Genomic DNA, 18,145 nt, shown 5'->3' with positions numbered 1-18,145 from the left:
CACCCATATGTCTATTTCCCTCTCTCTCTCTCTCTCTCTATCTCTCTCTCTCTGTCTCTCTCTCTCTGTCTCTCTGTCTCTCTCTCTCTGTCTCTCGGTCTGTCTGTCTCTCTCTGTCTGTCTGTCTCTGTCTATCCTCAGATTCTTACGGCTTTGGAGAGGGACGAGCAGTCACGGAGGCAGAGACTGAGGAGCAAGCTGGAGCAGGTCATCAACACAATGGCCCTGGCCAGCTGAGGGACTGACCCTTACTCTCCTCCTCTTCTCCATCTTCCTCTCTTTCTCTCCTCACCCAGAGGAAATTAAACTCAGACAGCGTGGTTTTCAATCCCCCCTCTCTAAAACATGTGATGGAGTTACTGCAAAGGACAGAACAGGGGGGATTCAGCAGTACTGGGCGGGCCTGTGTGTGTGTGTGTAAATGCGGGTCTATATGTGTGTGTCAGACCAGGGCACTGTATGTTTCGTCGCACACACACCGAGAGACAGCATCACCGAAAAGCATTTTGATTATCGTCGCTGTTGTCATGGTTTTAGTTATTTTCTGTCGGTTTTCCTGAGTTTTGGTGTCATCAAAGCCATGTCTCGTATAGCCAGGATGGGACATTTTGAAATGGAATTCCATTTTGGCGTCACAAACTGGACATAACATTATTTGGCATCCTCGGAGCCAATGGGAGATAAGCTCCTCGGGTCACATGTCTCCTGTAGGAGTCGAAGATCAATGACTTGAATTTTTTTTCTCCCATTTTTTTATTTTATTATTTTTTGTAATAAACTACCCACTATGTGATCTCTAGCCACCTGTGTTACTGCTGAATTTGCACAATTTACAAAAACTTTACAAAGGAAGACTATATAGATATTATATATAAATACAACTACCGTTTTTTAAGAAATGAATATTATGGTTAAAACATTTTTCAGCTTTTAACCGACAAACACAATTAAAAAAACACAAAAAACATCAACAACGAAACTTTGATTTGATATTTCCAGCAAAAAAAAATCTAGGTAGAAAGAGTAAAAAACGAACGAAAAAAAGAAACAAAAAAGTTGTACTGTGCCATGTTTTCTTTGAATGTTGTTTAGTGCAAAGACATTTTATTAGATGGAATGTGCTACCGTATGATTTAAATATGAACATGCTTAGTGACTGAAAAATAATTGTTGAAGTAATAAAAGAAAGGAAGGTACTTTGCCCCTTAGGGCTACCATAAGAAGGCCATCCCATAATATTGTCACTTTTCTGTATGAGAAAGTTGCAATCTCAGTTTTTGACAAGCAAACACACTCACGCAAGCATTGCTTCTTTTCCAGTTCAGATGGAATCTAGTATGAAGGTTCATGTTCATCTTCCAGGGCTAAAGAATTTGACAGCTTGTCCTACAGTGGTTGACCAATGGAGAGCATTGCACTACTTGAACCAATAACAATCTATAGGCTACCCCATAACCAGTTAGCATTACCACATCTGATGTCTTACCTGGTTGAATAAGGGTTAAAGAAATAGCTAAATTGGGTCAGATAAGGTTTTACTGAGCCTCTTAGTCTGAAACAACAAAGTGGGGAAAGACAGAAAGCCTTTTCCAGCCCTGGGCCCTTCTCGCTCATCTCTTCTCAATGCTATTCTGCAGATAATAAGCAAGGTGATGGTAGTGTGGTAAAGACTGCTTCTTTTCTCCTAATCCAGAGATCGGAGACAGGCTGGGGCTTTAGCTCTCACCCAAAGGGGGGTCTGGTCTGTAGAGGGGGGAGGCCCCCTCCACTCATTAGCAACATAAGGCTAAGTAATCCCTTAGCGCCCCTGGACATTGTTTCTATCTAAACAAGCCCTATTGCCATGTGTGGCTTAAGCTGTTTTTCAATACTTCTCTCTTCTCTTGAGAGGATTTTTAATTCTCTCTCTTCTGTTTTTGAAGTTTTGGAGGTTTGAATTTGTGGTGCGAATTTTTAATTTTTAATTTTATTTTTCTTCTGTTTTCTCTGCTTGCCGAAAACCAAACTGTGGTCTGTAATGTATTTTTGTTGATGTTTGATTTTGTAAATTGTATTTACTTTAGTTATTTGATGATGATGATGATGATGAAATTAAGCTTTTGGCAACAATGTGTAAATTGTTCCACAGTATGACGAAGACGAAGATGTCTTTGGTTTATCTGAAGTTTAAGTACCGTACATAAGGTTTATTTTCTGATCTCCACGATCAGTGTAAAATATCACATCAGATAACCATCTGTGTCTTTTCCAGATGGAATCAGTGACTTGCTGCTTTAATCCATATCTTATTTTTTAAACCATCAGCGATATCGTTTTACTATATCATAAATGCTTTTACAATTCACTGTATGCCAGGTTCCTTCCCACACTCCTCTGTACAGAAATAAAAACAAAGCACCCCGTAAATAGACATGACACCTTGGTACGTCTCAAATGGCACCCTAATACCTGTATAGTACACTACGGCCCTGATCAAAACGAATACTCTATATAGGGAATAGGGTGCCATTTTGGATGTAGACATTGATGTATACAGCTGTACTGCGTTCCTGTTGTATCTTTCTCTACGTATCGGACCGTTAATATACAGGTGCTAGCCTGGTCCCGTATCTGTTATGTCTACCCAAACATTTGGCATGACAATGACCATAGGAGTTGACAAGACCGCACAAACAGATCTGGGACCAGGCTATACAGGTGATTCTTTGAGAGCCAAACAGAACCCTTATAGGGACCACGTATGCGGCGTCCATATTAGGACAGTGTCAGACTCAAAATAAGTGTGACGCTCTCCTAATATGGACGCCGTAAATGTGTCTTATACTAGCGTGCTTGGACCAAACAACACTCCAAAGTTAGCTTCTTCAAACAGAACAGGGTTCCTTTTTAAGCAACTGTGTGCCTGACTAGTAAATTGTTGGTGAAAAAGCATTACATTTAGAAGGAGTCTTGACATAATCATCAATTTTTAACTACCGTACGCACTGCAAAAAAAAAACTCCCCAAATATGACCTGAGTACACAACTTTCCCTTTTTTGCTGCGACTATATCTTTCAGTGCCCCTTCCAAACTCTTTAATGTGTGCTTCTCCCATCACTGCCATGTTTTTTTTTATTTTATTTTTTTGAATTCTCAATTTCTCAGGAAATTGCCTCTGTTGTTTGGAGAATTTCTCTCTGTGTTGTTGTTTCAATGTTACAGCCTTGAGTTTTCAATTGATCTGCTTCTAGAAGGTTCCTACTGAGATTTCATAATTTTGCTTCTTCTTCCCTCCCCATCTCATGATTTGTCCCTGTTTATTTGTATGGCGAATGTTTTGTGTTGTCATTGAAGTGGTACAATGTATAGCATGTCCATTAAGTAGCATCATGGCCTTTTGATGTGATCAGGAGGAACTGATGCTAAGACTTGACGCAGCCTGAAATGAGACCGTCATTGGAACAGCATAGTGACTGTCAAAGTGGTTTGTGGCTATCCCCACATTACGAAGCGTGAATAAGAAAACAGTTGACGTTTGGTTGACCATCTCATGCAATATAACATGGTTATATCTGTCGACATACATGTTATGAACTGTTGTGACCGCTTAAGGTCCATCTCTCATCAACTCACGTTAGCTGACCATGAACCGTTTACGCCCAAACAGTTTAGGGCAGTTTCCTGAACCCATATTGACTATTCCTGGACTAAAAAGATCTTTCAGAAGAACAATGGAACATTTTCAAATGGGCATGATTTTTAGTCCACGCTTAATTGTGGTCTGGGAATCTGTCCGAAAATGACCCATCCAGTCATGCCTGCTCATACTATTGCCTTCCCAAGCCCTGGTTTGAGAAGATTCTGATAATTTATTTTCCTCATTTATTTTCTTCCAATTGTGGCAAAATCTCAGTAGCTGTACATTTTCCAAATGAAAACTGCATAGGATCCAATAAAGTACACATCGATCAATTTCAGACAAACTGGCAGAGGAGTTTTTCCTACTTACAATAATTCTGATACATTTTTAAGAGTTTGACTTGAAGCAACTGTCACAAGTGTGCAGGTTAATGTTCATTATGTAAATATGGTGTTATTTCCTATTTTGCAGATGTACTACTTGTAAATAAACGCATCAAGGAGAGATTAAACATTTTTTGCTAAATAAATTGGAGTTTTGAATTTCTGTTTGGTGTTCAGAAGTGTGCACACAAACACACACACATATGTGTAGTGGGGAGGGCTTTAATTATTTTTGTCCAGAGTGAATTCACTCTTGCTTAATTTCACAATAAGATGATGTTAAAAGCATGCTTGAAAATAGAATACTGTTATACTGACTGGTATGGTCTATAATTTCTAATATCTCTCTACTGGAATAGTATGGCAACAGGTTGCCATCTATAGAATTACATAGAATCCCATATTGGTGGGACAGTTTGAATATTGATTAATTACTCTATATTACTGTTTGTGTCTGTGGAAGAGGGCGACAGGTCGGCTAGCGGTTAGACTGAAGGGTTGCTACTTCCAATCCCCGAGCCGACAAGGTGAAAAATCTGTTGACATGCACTTGAGCAAGGCACTTAACCCTAATTGCGCCGGGGTCGCCGTTGATAATGGCAGACCCTGGCCCTGACCCCACTCTCCGAGGGTGTCTCAGGGAGAGTTGGGATATGCAAAAAATGAATTTCCAATTCGCACATGCATATAATACACACTTGTACATGTGTGAAATAGGACAAATATAAGCACTCACCAAATAATTATTATTATTCTGGATGTTCAAGTGAATTTCAACTGTGCCTCTATGTTAGCGATCCTGATAAATTACTATTCTAATTCCTAATTCTATGGATTAGTACGAGTGATGAGAACCCATTCTATTCCATTGCCATGGTAAATATATATTTTTAAACGATTACATTTAAATGTACTGATATCACAATCAAACATAGCAAAATGAAGAATGTTAGAAAAGAGAATGGTTGGTAGGTGATAATGTTGATTTGTTTTGGTGGCAACTACCCCAAGACTAGACATGTCTAAGATCATACATTTTTCCAAAATGTGCCAAATGTAGAATCTTCCTTGGAGGCCATCCTTGGAGGTGCCCCCTTAGACAGAGTGGACAGATGAAGAGGTGGACGATGACATTGACATTGGGATGATTAATCCACCTGTTGCTTTAAGATGTTGAGGAGGTGGTCTCAGCCCTACAGACCCTCACTCTCACTCCTAGCCCCAGCCCCCCCACTGAGTCCAGTCCAGGCTGTCTCTGCTGCAGGGGAGGTGGACTGGTGTGCACCTCAGCCTGACTTCACCAGCTTAGTAAGTACCCCTCTGTCTACCTCTCCTTTGCACAATTCTGCTCCAGTGCAGGCGGCCACCCCCAGTCTCCAAGTGTTGTACATGGAGCAGTATCAGGACTTCTGGTTCACATACATGTCCATGATACAGTCATTTCTGGTGCTTTTACGAGTACTGCCAGCTCTGTCCTTACCGATTAGGAAATGTGGCAACATCTAGCCTGCTCCTAAATGGAGTTGATGCAGAGGCCTGACCAATGATTTATATATACGCTAGATGACTGACGGGGAGCTGTTTTGAAGCCACCGCGCCGCCATCTCGGCACTCCCCCACCGTTGTAAAAAACATTTTGTAAGCTATAGAAATGCATTCATGTCAACATTTGTTTTTGCCACGTTCATTATATTCCAGACACCTTAATGCAGGGATGGGCAACTCCAGTCCTCAAGGGCCGGAGTGGTGTCACACTTTTTCCCCATCCCTAGCAAACAAGGTTGATTTAAACTGATTCCAATTCTAAACTGAAGACAATGATTAGTTGATTATTGGAGTGAGGTGGGTTAGCTGGGGCAAAAGTGTGACACCAATGAGGTCCCTGAGGACTGGAGTTGCCCATCCCTACTTAATGCGTACTTTAAAATTACATTATATGAGATAAACATACAAATAAAAAATGAAAAAATATATAGAAATCTCTTTGAAGTATAATTCTTTGAAAGTTCTAATGTTACTGTCCCCAATACAACACAAAATGTGTAAATAGATGTAATTTTGTCCTTGAAACATTTAATTGAAATACTGTAGAATTCCATGAATTCCTATGGAGGACTGCTTCTTCTGTGGAGCGTAAATATGAGCGACCGGAGGCTTCAAAGCCTCTCATTGGCCAATACATAGCATCAGTATTCCACGGTTTATATACATAACTGCGGCTGACATGGAAAGAGAGACTGGCATACACCCAGTGACACACTCTTAACACCATCCATATAGGATTTCTATTTGCCATATATATTTCAACCGTACTGTGATGTTTTACAAAAGTTCTGAACCTTTCTATTCTCATTGCTTCTACAGATTGTGAATTAAAAATAAACAATTTTGCTAAAAGTATTATTATATTATTGATTGATTGACTATGACTTTTCAGATCACCCAGTAATGCTATCTGCAAGGTTAGTTCCAGGTAAATATTGCAATCCTTTAGCCATTCCTGGACCTGTGTCCAAAAACGTTAGCTAGCTTGCTAATAATGTTTTGAGGAGAACAGGCTAGCTCCCTGTAGAATAAAGACGAGGGGATGGGGAAGAAGATTAGTTGTGCAGTTGCTTCATCTGGTTGATGCAGTGCCCAGACGAGATGAAAGCTAACTGCTACAGAGATTAAGGTAAAATCTCTCAGATTCTACACTATATGAACAAAAGTATGTGGACACCTGCTCGTCGAACATCTAATTCCAAGATGGGCATTAATATGGAGTTGGTCCCCCCTTTGCTGCTATAACAGCCTCCACTCTTCTTGGAAGGCTTTCCACTAAATGTTGGAACATTGCTGTGGGGATTGCTTCCATTCAGCCACAAGAGCATAAATTAGGTCGAGCACTGATGTTGGGCGATTAGGCCTGGCTTGCAGTCGGCATTACAATTCATCACAAAGGTGTTCGATGGGGTTGAAGTCAGGGCTCTGTGCAGGCTAGTCAACCTCTTCCACACCGATCTCGACAAACCATTTCACGGGGGCATTGTCATGCTGAAACAGGAAAGGGACGTCCCCAAACTGTTACCACGAAGTTGGAAGCACAGAATCGTCTAGAATGTCATTGTATGCTGTAGCGTTAAGATTTTCCTTCACTGGAACTAAGGGGCCAAGCCCGAACCATGAAAAACAGCCCCAGACCATTATTCCTCCTCCACCAAACTTTACAGTTAGCACTATGCATTGGGGCAGGTAGCGTTCTCCTGGCATCCGATGACACAACAGTGGTAGGCCTGATCACCGACAACGACGAGACAGCCTATAGGGAGGAGGTCAGAGACCTGGCCGTGTGGTGCGAGGACAACAAACTCTCCCTCAACGTGATCAAGACAAAGGAGATGATTGTGGACTACAGGAAAAAGAAGAGGACCGAGCACGCCCCCATTCTCATCGACGGGGCTGTAGTGGAGCAGGTTGAGAGCTTCAAGTTCCTTGGTGTCAACATCACCAACAAACTAACATGGTCCAAGCACACCAAGACAGTCGTGAAGAGGGCACGACAAAACCTATTCCCCCTAAGGAGACTGAAAAGATTTGGCATGGGTCCTCAGATCCTCAAAGGGTTCTACAGCTGCACCATCGAGAGCATCCTGACTGGTTGCATCACTGCCTGGCATGGCAACTGCTCGGCCTCCGACCACAAGGCACTACAGAGGGTAGTGCTTTCGGCCCAGTACATCACTGGGGCCAAGCTTCCTGCCATCCAGGACCTCTATGCCAGGCGGTCAGAGGAAGGCACTAAAAATTGTCAGACTCCAGCTACCCTAGTCATGGACTATTCTCTCTGCAACTGCACAGCAAGCGGTACCGGAGCGCCAAGTCTAGGTCCGAGAGGCTTCTAAACCACTTCTACCCCCAAGCCATAAGACTCCTGAACATCTAATCGAATGGCTACCCAGACTATTTGCATTGCCCCCCCCCCATTCTCTTTTACGCTGCTGCTACTCTGTTTATTATCTATGCATAGTCACTTTAATAATTCTACCTCAATTATCTCGACTAACCGGTGCCCCCGCACATTGACTCAGTACCGGTACCCACTGTATATATCCTCACTATTGTTATTTTTACTGCTGCTCTTTAATTATTTGTTACCTTTATTTCGTATTATTTTAAATTGTATTTTTTTTTTTTGCTTTTTTTGTGGGGGGGGGGGGGGGGTATTCTTTCTTAAAACTGCATTGTTGGTTAAGGGCTTGTAAGTAAGCATTTCACTGTAAGGACTACACCTGTTGTATTCGGCGCATGTGACAAATACAATTTGATTTGATTTGATCTGCCAATCCCAGATTCGGCCGTCGGACTGCCACATGGTGAAGCGTGAATCCAATGGCGGCGAGCTTTACACCACTCCAGCCGACGCTTGGCATTGCACATGATGATCTTAGGCTTGTGTGCGGCTGCTCGGCAATGGAAACCCATTTCATGAAGCTCCCGACAAACAGTTATTGTGCTGACATTGCTTCCAGAGGCAGTTTGGAACTTGGTAGTGAGTGTTGCAACCGAGGACAGACTATTTTTACGCGCTACGCGATTCAGCAGTCGGCAGTCCCGTTCTGTGAGCTTGTGTGGACTACCACTTGGCAGCTGAGCCGTTGTAGCTTCTAGACGTTTCCACTTCAAAATAACAGCATTTACTGTTGACCAGTGCAGCTCTAGCAGGGCAGAAATTTGATGAACTGACTTGTTGGAAAGGTGGAATCCTATTACAGTGCCATGTTGAAAGTCACTGAGCTCTTCAGTAAGGCCATTCTACTGCCAATGTTTGTCTATGGAGATTGCATGGTTGCGTGCTTTATACATCTCTCCGCAACGGTTATGGCTGAAATTGCCAAATCCACTCATTTGAAGTGTCCACATACTTTTGTATATATCGTGTATCTTGATTAGCTAGCTAGATGTCAATGTCAAACCAATGCAATGATATTCATTTTATTGGCTTGCTATTTGAGCTTATTTTCCTGAAAATGTATATCTGATATAACTAGCTAGTTGTAGTGTCCGTTAAATGTTACAGCCACAACATCATGATCAAGTAGTCATGCATCTGCAGACCAGCGATGAGGAAAAAGCCTGCTTTGGGTGAGCTAGCTAGAACATCAAATAGCTAGCTATAATATCAGATGAACATTTTCAGGAAAAGATAGAGCTAGCTACCTGTAGTAACATTATTATTTGAAACCACCACATGCACATCATCTGTATCTGTGTTACATTCCATATTATGTTTTAATATATTTGTACTGTATTGCTACTTGTCTGAAGTTGTACAAATCATCAACATGAAGAATACTGAATTTTGTTGAATTGTCAAGCGGACTGAATTCTCATTCAAATAGTGTTGTGCCTCTCTTTCAGATCTGCTAAGCACACCTCTGCCTCAGAGTGGTTGGGTAAGCTCCTTCCTGCCTGGCCTTGTCCAGGGGTGACATTGGACAGGGCCACAGTGTCTCCCAATCCCCCTGTCTCAGTCCCCAGTAATTATTCTGCAATAGCCAGGTGGCTAGGGTCAACTTGTCTTATCTGGACCCGTATTCACAAATCGTCTTAGATAATAATGAATCTAATTATATTGTGGGACCTGTATATGGTGGGACCTGAACCTAGATCAGCACTCCTTCTCTTGTGGTGCATTTCCATACAGGATTTACCTCAGTGTTTTGCCCGAAAGGCTCAGACTTTAATGTTTCCATCTACGTTGGATGGCACCCATGTCTCTGAATGTACAGTATCTCACCAGAGAAAGCATCTGAGCGAACGAAACAGCGCCCATCTGTCTCAGTATGTGTAGCGTATCTATCTGATGCTGGCTGGTCAGAAAGAGTATGACATTGTTGCTACCCGTAGCATTGAATGCAAGGGAAGCCAGCGAGCATTTGGCCTCCCTTGATAATATTTTAAATAAAATAATAGCCAGTCAGCATTGAGCTAAACTGAGTGAGCTTAGCTGTGAATGGTCTTGGTGTATCAAAAAAGTTTGGATTTGGCTTCAGACCAATCACTTCACAAGCCAAACGTCATTGTTGACACAAAAAAACTTGAATTGTTGCATCACGTTGTGTTGTTGTCCACCGGTGGCTAGCTAGCTAGCTAAAATTGGCCTTTTCCTTAATTAGCCTTCGATGGAGATAGGGATTTTGGATTTACTTAATTCTCTGTACTGGCCAATGATTATAACAGCGATTCTGATCCAACCATAAATTCATACATTGTGCCTCTGGCCAGAGAGTATGTAAGTTGAACATGTAGCTAGATGTAGTATGATAATGTTAACTAGCTGGCCTGGCGTATCGTTGCCCATGAAAGGAAGTTAGGCCTAGGACAACAAAAACTAAAAGCGTATAATGTATGACAGTCATAGATCGTTTAGCCAACATGAAAGAGGAGGATGGCGTTTCTCTGCAAGTAGGGTTTTTTCTACTTGCACACACACACACAGAAATCCGTACCATGGACAGCCACAACATATTTAGCTTACGTTGATTGGACTAAATCATTTATGGTATATTTTAGTTCTCACTAAATTACACTAAGCATACAGTATATTCTTCCTCTTCACAAGGGAGTCAACAACAGTGCCACACTACACAAGGTTTTTGCAGAGGAGCTCAAACAAATAGGGTATCTCCTGATTTTTACTTCAACAAACACAGTGCAGGAGCGTTTGGCAGACTTTGGCAGATTCATCGGCTCTTTCCAGCCACCCCTCTCAATAGGAATTTTATCCACCTTTAACAAATTGACATTTGTGGTGCTGTAATAGTGAGCCGAGCCAGTTAAAAATATTGATGCCAGGGATATTTTTGGTGTCTGTGTGCTCCTGAAGTGCTGTTGCCCTATGTGCTCTTTCATTAGTTTGGTGTTTTTATTAATTTGCCTGTTTTAATGGGCTGATGTGGCTAATACTAATGTATGATTTGCATTTTAATGAGGGAAATAAGTATTTGACCCCTCTGCAAAACATGACTTAGTACTTGGTGGCAAAACCCTTGTTGGCAATCACAGAGGTCAGACGTTTCTTGTAGTTGGCCACCAGGTTTGCACACATCTCAGGAGGGATTTTGTCCCACTCCTCTTTGCAGATCTTCTCCAAGTCATTAAGGTTTCGAGCCTGACGTTTGGCAACTCGAACCTTCGGCTCCCTCCACAGACTTTCTATGGGATTAAGGTCTGGAGACTGGCTAGGCCACTCCAGGACCTTAATGTGCTTCTTCTTGAGCCACTCCTTTGTTGCCTTGGCCGTGTGTTTTGGGTCATTGTCGTGCTGGAATACCCATCCACGACCCATTTTCAATGCCCTGGCTGAGGGAAGGAGGTTCTCACCCGTCCATCGTCCCTTTGATGCGGTGAAGTTGTCCTGTCCCCTTAGCAGAAAAACACCCCCAAAGCATAATGTTTTCACCTCCATGTTTGACAGTGGGGATGGTGTTCTTGGGGTCATAGGCAGCATTCCTCCTCCTCCAAACACGGCGAGTTGAGTTGATGCCAAAGAGCTCGATTTTGGTCTCATCTGACCACAACACTTTCACCTAGTTCTCCTCTGAATCATTCAGATGTTCATTGGCAAACTTCAGATGGGCCTGTATATGTGCTTTCTTGAGCAGGGGGACCTTGCGGGCGCTGCAGGATTTCAGTCCTTCACGGCGTAGTGTGTTACCAATTGTTTTCTTGGTGACTATGGTCCCAGCTGCCATGAGATCATTGACAAGATCCTTCCGTGTAGTTCTGGGCTGATTCCTCACCGTTCTCATGATCATTGCAACTCCACGAGGTGAGATCTTGCATGGAGCCCCAGGCCGAGGGAGATTGACAGTTCCTTTGTGTTTCTTCCATTTGTGAATAATCGCACCAACTGTTGTCACCTTCTCACCAAGCTGCTTGGCGATGGTCTTGTAGCCCATTCCAGCCTTGTGTAGGTCTACAATCTTGTCCCTGACATCCTTGGAGAGCTCTTTGGTCTTGGCCATGGTGGAGAGTTTGGAATCTGATTGATTGATTGCTTCTGTGGACAGGTGTCTTTTATACAGGTAACAAGCTGAGATTTGGAGCACTCCCTTTAAGAGTGTGCTCCTAATCTCAGATCGTTACCTGTATAAAAGACACCTAGGAGCCAGAAATCTTTCTGATTGAGAGGGGGTGAAATACTTATTTCCCTCTTTAAAATGCAAATTAATGTATAAAAAAATTTATATGCGTTTTTCTGGATTTTTTTGTTGTTATTCTGTCTCTCACTGTTCAAATAAACCTACCATTAAAATTATAGACTGATCATTTCTTTGTCAGTGGGCAAACGTACAAAATCAGCAGGGGATCAAATACTTTTTTCCCTCACTGTATATACTGAACATAAATCATTTTGTTTCACTATAATACAGTGCCTTCAGAAAGTATTCACACCCCTTTCAGCCTGAACTTAAAATGGATGAAATTGAGATTTTGTGTCATTGGCTTACACACAATACCCTATAATGTCAAAGTGGAATTAGGTTTTAAGATTTTTTTTTTCAAATTAAATGAAAACCTGAAATGTTTTGAGTCAATAAGTATTCAACACCTTTGTTGTGGCAAGCGTAAATAAGTAAAAATGTGCTTAACAAGTCACATAATAAGTTGCATGGACTCACTTTGTGTGCAATAATGGTGTTTAACATGATTTTTGAATGACTACCTAATTTCTGTACCCCACACATACAATTATCTGTAAGGTCCCTCAGTCAAGCAGTGAATTTCAAACACAGATTCAACCACAAAGACCAGGGAGGTTTTCCAATACCTCACCTAAATACAAAAATCAACATTGAATATCCCTTTGAGCATGGGGAAGTTATTAATTACACTTTGGATGGTGTATAAACACACCCAGTCAAGATGCAGGCGTCCTTCCTAACTCAGTTGCCGAAGAGGAAGTAAACCACTCAGGGATTTCATCATGAAACAGTTACAGAGTTTAATGTCTGTGTTAGGAGAAAACTGAGGATGGATCAACAACAATGTAGTTACTTCACAATACTAACCTAATTGACAGAGTGAAAAGAAGGAAGCCTGTACAGAATAAACATTTTCCAAAACATGCATCCTGTTTGCAATAAGGCGCTATAGTAACATTTTTAAAAATGGCAAAGCGTTATGTTTGGGGCATGTATTGACTCGGGTGTGAATACTTATCTAAATTAGATATTTCTATATTTCATTTTCAATAAAAATAAATATAAGCAATTTTTAATTCTGGCTGTAACACAACAAAATGTAGAAGTCAAGGGGTATGAATACTTTCTGAAGGCAGTGTGCATATTCAACAAGAAAGATATCACACAATACTTTACAAGGGTGTCTGTGATGATTCTTGCCACCCAATTATGTTTGTTCGTCAACTGTCTCTCTTGGTCAATTAAGTTAGATAATTTAGGTTTTCAGCAATCAAGTCCGCTTTACACGCATACTTAATACACGGCCGAAGTTGACGAGTGCTAATTTCATTCAACTTTTTAAAAAGGGTAGTAGATATGTACAGATCGTAGTCTAGCCCAAAACTGAGACTTTTTCATCATGTACAAAGTAACAATACAAAACATACATCATTTTAGGAAACATTTAAAAAGGCAACATAAAATAATCCAAGTGACTTATGACTGAATATATATTTAATAAACATTTAAAAACTATACATACTATAGACCTGCTAAATTACTCACATCATAAAAAAACAAACAGATTGAAAATAAATAATTATATATTTTTGAAGATGCAAAAATTGTTCATGAAGCCAACATTAGCTGACTTGGTGAAGGTGTGGTAGAGAGAAGCTGTCTGTTTTCCGCCCCCTCCTTCATCCATGGTGCTCATTCAACATAGCATTAGGAGAGTCCTGTCAACATCAACAGTCATGAACTTGTCATTCTGAACAACACCATCTTCCTAATTGAGAACGTTAATATGAAGTCTGACTGGCAACCGCATCACCCACATAACCTCCATAAAGTCTAAAGACATGTTTAAATATTTTTTCAGTCAAGCATGTTGCCATGATGTGTAGAAGCTGTTATTGACAAAAGGGAATATTAATCATAAATACATAGAAAACGTTGTTGACGACTGTTCATTAGAAAAGTGGTGGTGGATTACATGTGGATGGTAGTCATGGATAATGAAGGATGTTAATCATCCTAGCAAATAATTTAAATTCAAATGTAGTCCACTCCAGATCAGCTAAACGTTCACATTAGCAAAATAAGGATATACAACCCCAACACAGCACTCACTGTTCTTGTTGCTCCTGTAAGTCGCTCTGGATAAGAGCGTCTGCTAAATGACTAAAATGTAAATGTAAATGTAATGTTACAAATGCATGACTATTGTCTCACGTTAATTAGGACAGCCCTGATCAAGTCACAAAGTGCTTTACAGATACCCAGCCAAAAAATGCAGAGGCAGAAGCACAGTGACTATCTGGCTAAACTTGATCAGCAGGGGTCTGGGACAAGATAGAACACCCGGTGAAATCAGGCCAGGGGTCCACAGCTGCAGTCGGAACGGCAACACAACCAGGGGCTCAGGTCCTCCGGGAGGGGAGACACAGAGAGAAAGAGGGGGTTAGTGGATCACACATTACACCATGGCACATTATCACAAAGCATCCAATGCTGCTTTTCGACTGTGACACCAGTGTTACACTAGTGTATACACCCTTATGTTATATTAGGGAAATTGTTTCCATAGCTAGGGCTGACAGTGAGGACTTGTGAAGAGCAGAATCAACATCCTCTGCATAATCAGAACAGTTGCTTTGTGAGAAGGTGTTAAAGTCCACAGTTAGCCATTGTTTTGTAAATGACAGCTGAAAAGTACCAGTGGCCTGGCTTTGGCCCCAAGTGAGAGCCGATCCGCCGGAGCCATGGCCCAGTGAGACACGGGTGCTGGCCCGCGTAGATGGAAACAGAAAAGTTTGAGTCTTTTGGGTAATAAACTGAGGTAAATCCTGTATGGAAATGCATCACAAGAGTGGGAGTGCTGATCTAGGGTTAGGTCCCACCAGTCAATATAATTTGATTCATTATGATCTAAAAGTAAAAACTGATCCTAGATCATCACTCCTACTCTAAGAAGCTTTGTGAATAGATTGAGGACGACTGTTCATTAGAAGAGAGGTGGTGGATTGCATGTGGATGGTAGTCATGGATAATGAAGTGAATACAGGTCCAGATAAGACAAGTTGACCCTAAGCTATTGCAGAATAATTACTGGGGACTGAGACACCATGGCCCTGTCCAATGTCACCCCTGGACAGGGCCAGGCAGGAAGGAGCTTACCCAACCACTCTGAGGCAGTGGTTGTGTGGCTAGCAGAAGCAGAGGTGTGCTTAGCAGATCTGAAAGAGAGGCACAACATTATTTGAATGGGAATTCAGTCCACTTGACAATTCAACAGAATTCAGTGTTCTTCATGCTGATGATTTGTACAGCTTGAGGCAGATATCAATACAGTACAAATATACACTAAGTATACACAACATTAAGAACACCTGCTTTTTCCATGACATAAACTGACCCGGTGAATCCAGGTGAATGCTATAATAATATGGAATGTAACACAGATACAGATGATGTGCATGTGGTGGTTTCAAATAATAATGTTACTACAGATTGCTAGCTCTATCCATGCATTTCCTGAAAACGTCTATCTGATAGGGTTTTCTCCTCACTGGTCTGCAGATGCATGACTACATGATATAATAATAATATGCCATTTAGAAGACGCTTTTATCCAAAGCGACTTACAGTCATGTGCGCTTACATTTTTACGTATGGGTGATCCCGGGGATCGAACCCACTACCCTGGCTTTACAAGCGCCATGGTCTACCAATTGAGCTACAGAGGACCACCATGATCATGATGTTGTGGTTGTAACATTTAACGGACACTAGAACAACAACTAGCTAGCCATGTCAGATAGACATTTTCAGGAAAAGCAGCTCATATAGCATGCCAATAAAATGAATATCACTGCATTGATTCGACATTGACATCTAGCTAGCTAATCAAGGTAGAATCTGAGAGATCTTACCTTTTTATCTCTGTAGCAGTTAGCTCATCTGTGCACTGCTTCAGCCAGATGAAGGAACTGCACACCTCTTGTCTTGATTCTATGGGAGCTAGCCTGTTCTCCTCAAAACATTGATAGCAAGCTAGCTAATGTTAGACTAATGTTAGTCTCAACCAAATGACAAGTACGTAGCTAGACCTATTGCTCTAATACACAACAGAACGCTCTAATGCTAGCTAACCTGTAATTTCAATAGAAAAGAGGCTAGCTAGCATCAGCTTTGTAGCGGTTGTGCTACATGGAAACAAGCATTATAAAAAAAAAATGTAAACTACAAAACTTTTGGCAGAGGTTAGTCACTAAATTAGCGAAAAAAAACTCAGAACATGCATATTCGACATCAGCAAATGTAGATTTAAGTCACAGAAGATTCACCAGTCGCAAGTTCTTTTAAGGAGTTGCATTCATTCTCAAATTGAGTTGCATGCCTGCAAATCTTATTGAATTTATTCACATATCAAGTTACATGTTTGCGAGTGTTATTGCATTTATTCTCAAAATAAGTTACATGCTTACAAATATTTTGAGCAACTACAAAACGGATTTTACAAGTGCAACTCATATTTTACGTGCTTGTACACTATCTCTATTTTACCTTCATACCGTTCCGGGGGTGTTGGAGTTGGCTGTAGAGATGGGCTTCCTCTCTGCCTCTGAGGTATAAGTTAGGCTATTAATACATTGCTTATTTTTATGACTATCTTATCAATAAATAAATAATAATTAAATCACACAAATTTGTGATGTCTTTTTTGAGTGCCTGTGCGCGTGTGCATGAGCGTGAACGAGTGTATGTGAGCGAGTGTGTGTGAGCGTGTGTGTGAGCCTGTGCGTGTGTGTGCATTTGTGTATGCGCCAGCTGGCCTGTATTTGCAATATAGGCCCTATATTGCAACATTTTCAAACCGCAAGGTATATATATCTTTGAACAAGCTAAAGCTTTCCTTATACAGTGGGGAGAACAAGTATTTGATACACTGCCGATTTTGCAAGTTTTCCTACTTACAAAGAATGTAGAGGTCTGTAATTTTTATCATAGGTACACCTCAATTGTGAGAGACTGAATCTAAAACAAAAATCTAGAAAATCACATTGTATGATTTTTAAGTAATTAATTTGCATTTTATTGCATGACATGAGTATTTGATACATCAGAAAAGCAGAACTTAATATTTGGTACAGAATCCTTTGTTTGCATTTATAGAGATCATACGTTTCCTGTAGGTCTTGACCAGGTTTGCACACACTGCAGCAGGGATTTTGGCCCACTCCTCCATACAGACCTTCTCCAGATCCTTCAGGTTTCGGGGCTGTCGCTGGGCAATACGGACTTTCAGCTCCCTCCAAAGATTTTCTATTGGGTTCAGGTCTGGAGACTGGCTAGGCCACTCCAGGACCTTGAGATGCTTCTTACGGAGCCACTCCTTAGTTGCCCTGGCTGTGTGTTTCGGGTCGTTGTCATGTTGGAAGACCCAGCCACGACCCATCTTCAATGCTCTTACTGAGGGAAGGAGGTTGTTGGCCAAGATCTCGCGATACATGGCCCCATCCATCCTCCCCTCAATACGGTGCAGTCGTCCTGTCCCCTTTGCAGAAAAGCATCCCCAAAGAATGATGTTTCCACATCCATGCTTCACGGTTGGGATGGTGTTCTTGGGGTTGTACTCATCCTTCTTCTTCCTCCAAACACGGCGAGTGGAGTTTAGACCAAAAAGCTCTATTTTTGTCTCATCAGACCACATGACCTTCTCCCATTCCTCCTCTGGATCATCCAGATGGTCATTGGCAAACTTCAGACGGGCCTGGACATGCGCTGGCTTGAGCAGGGGGACCTTGCGTGCGCTGCAGGATTTTAATCCATGACGGCGTAGTGTGTTACTAATGGTTTTCTTTGAGACTGTGGTCCCAGCTCTCTTCAGGTCATTGACCAGGTCCTGCCGTGTAGTTCTGGGCTGATCCCTCACCTTCCTTATGATCATTGATGCCCCATGAGGTGAGAT

The 18,145-nt window shown here is 41.6% G+C and overlaps 1 protein-coding gene across 1 annotated transcript in view; it reads left to right on the top strand.

The window, feature by feature from the left end:
• The window catches only part of LOC311134262 (plexin-A1-like), a 312,099-nt gene extending 307,963 nt beyond the window's left edge, over positions 1-4,136 (top strand). The window contains exon 32 of the mRNA XM_084167885.1: positions 142-4,136. Within this exon, the coding sequence (XP_084024011.1) occupies positions 142-237 (96 nt within the window). The 3' untranslated portion in view covers positions 238-4,136. The remainder of the gene's footprint in view (positions 1-141) is intronic.
• The last annotated feature ends 14,009 nt before the right edge of the window (positions 4,137-18,145 follow it).

This window comes from Coregonus lavaretus, assembly GCF_964263955.1.
Source record: "Coregonus lavaretus genome assembly, chromosome: 8".
Classification (NCBI taxonomy): domain Eukaryota; kingdom Metazoa; phylum Chordata; class Actinopteri; order Salmoniformes; family Salmonidae; genus Coregonus; species Coregonus lavaretus.
Note: the sequence above shows the minus strand (reverse complement) of the source record. Positions and strands in the feature narration are given on the sequence as shown.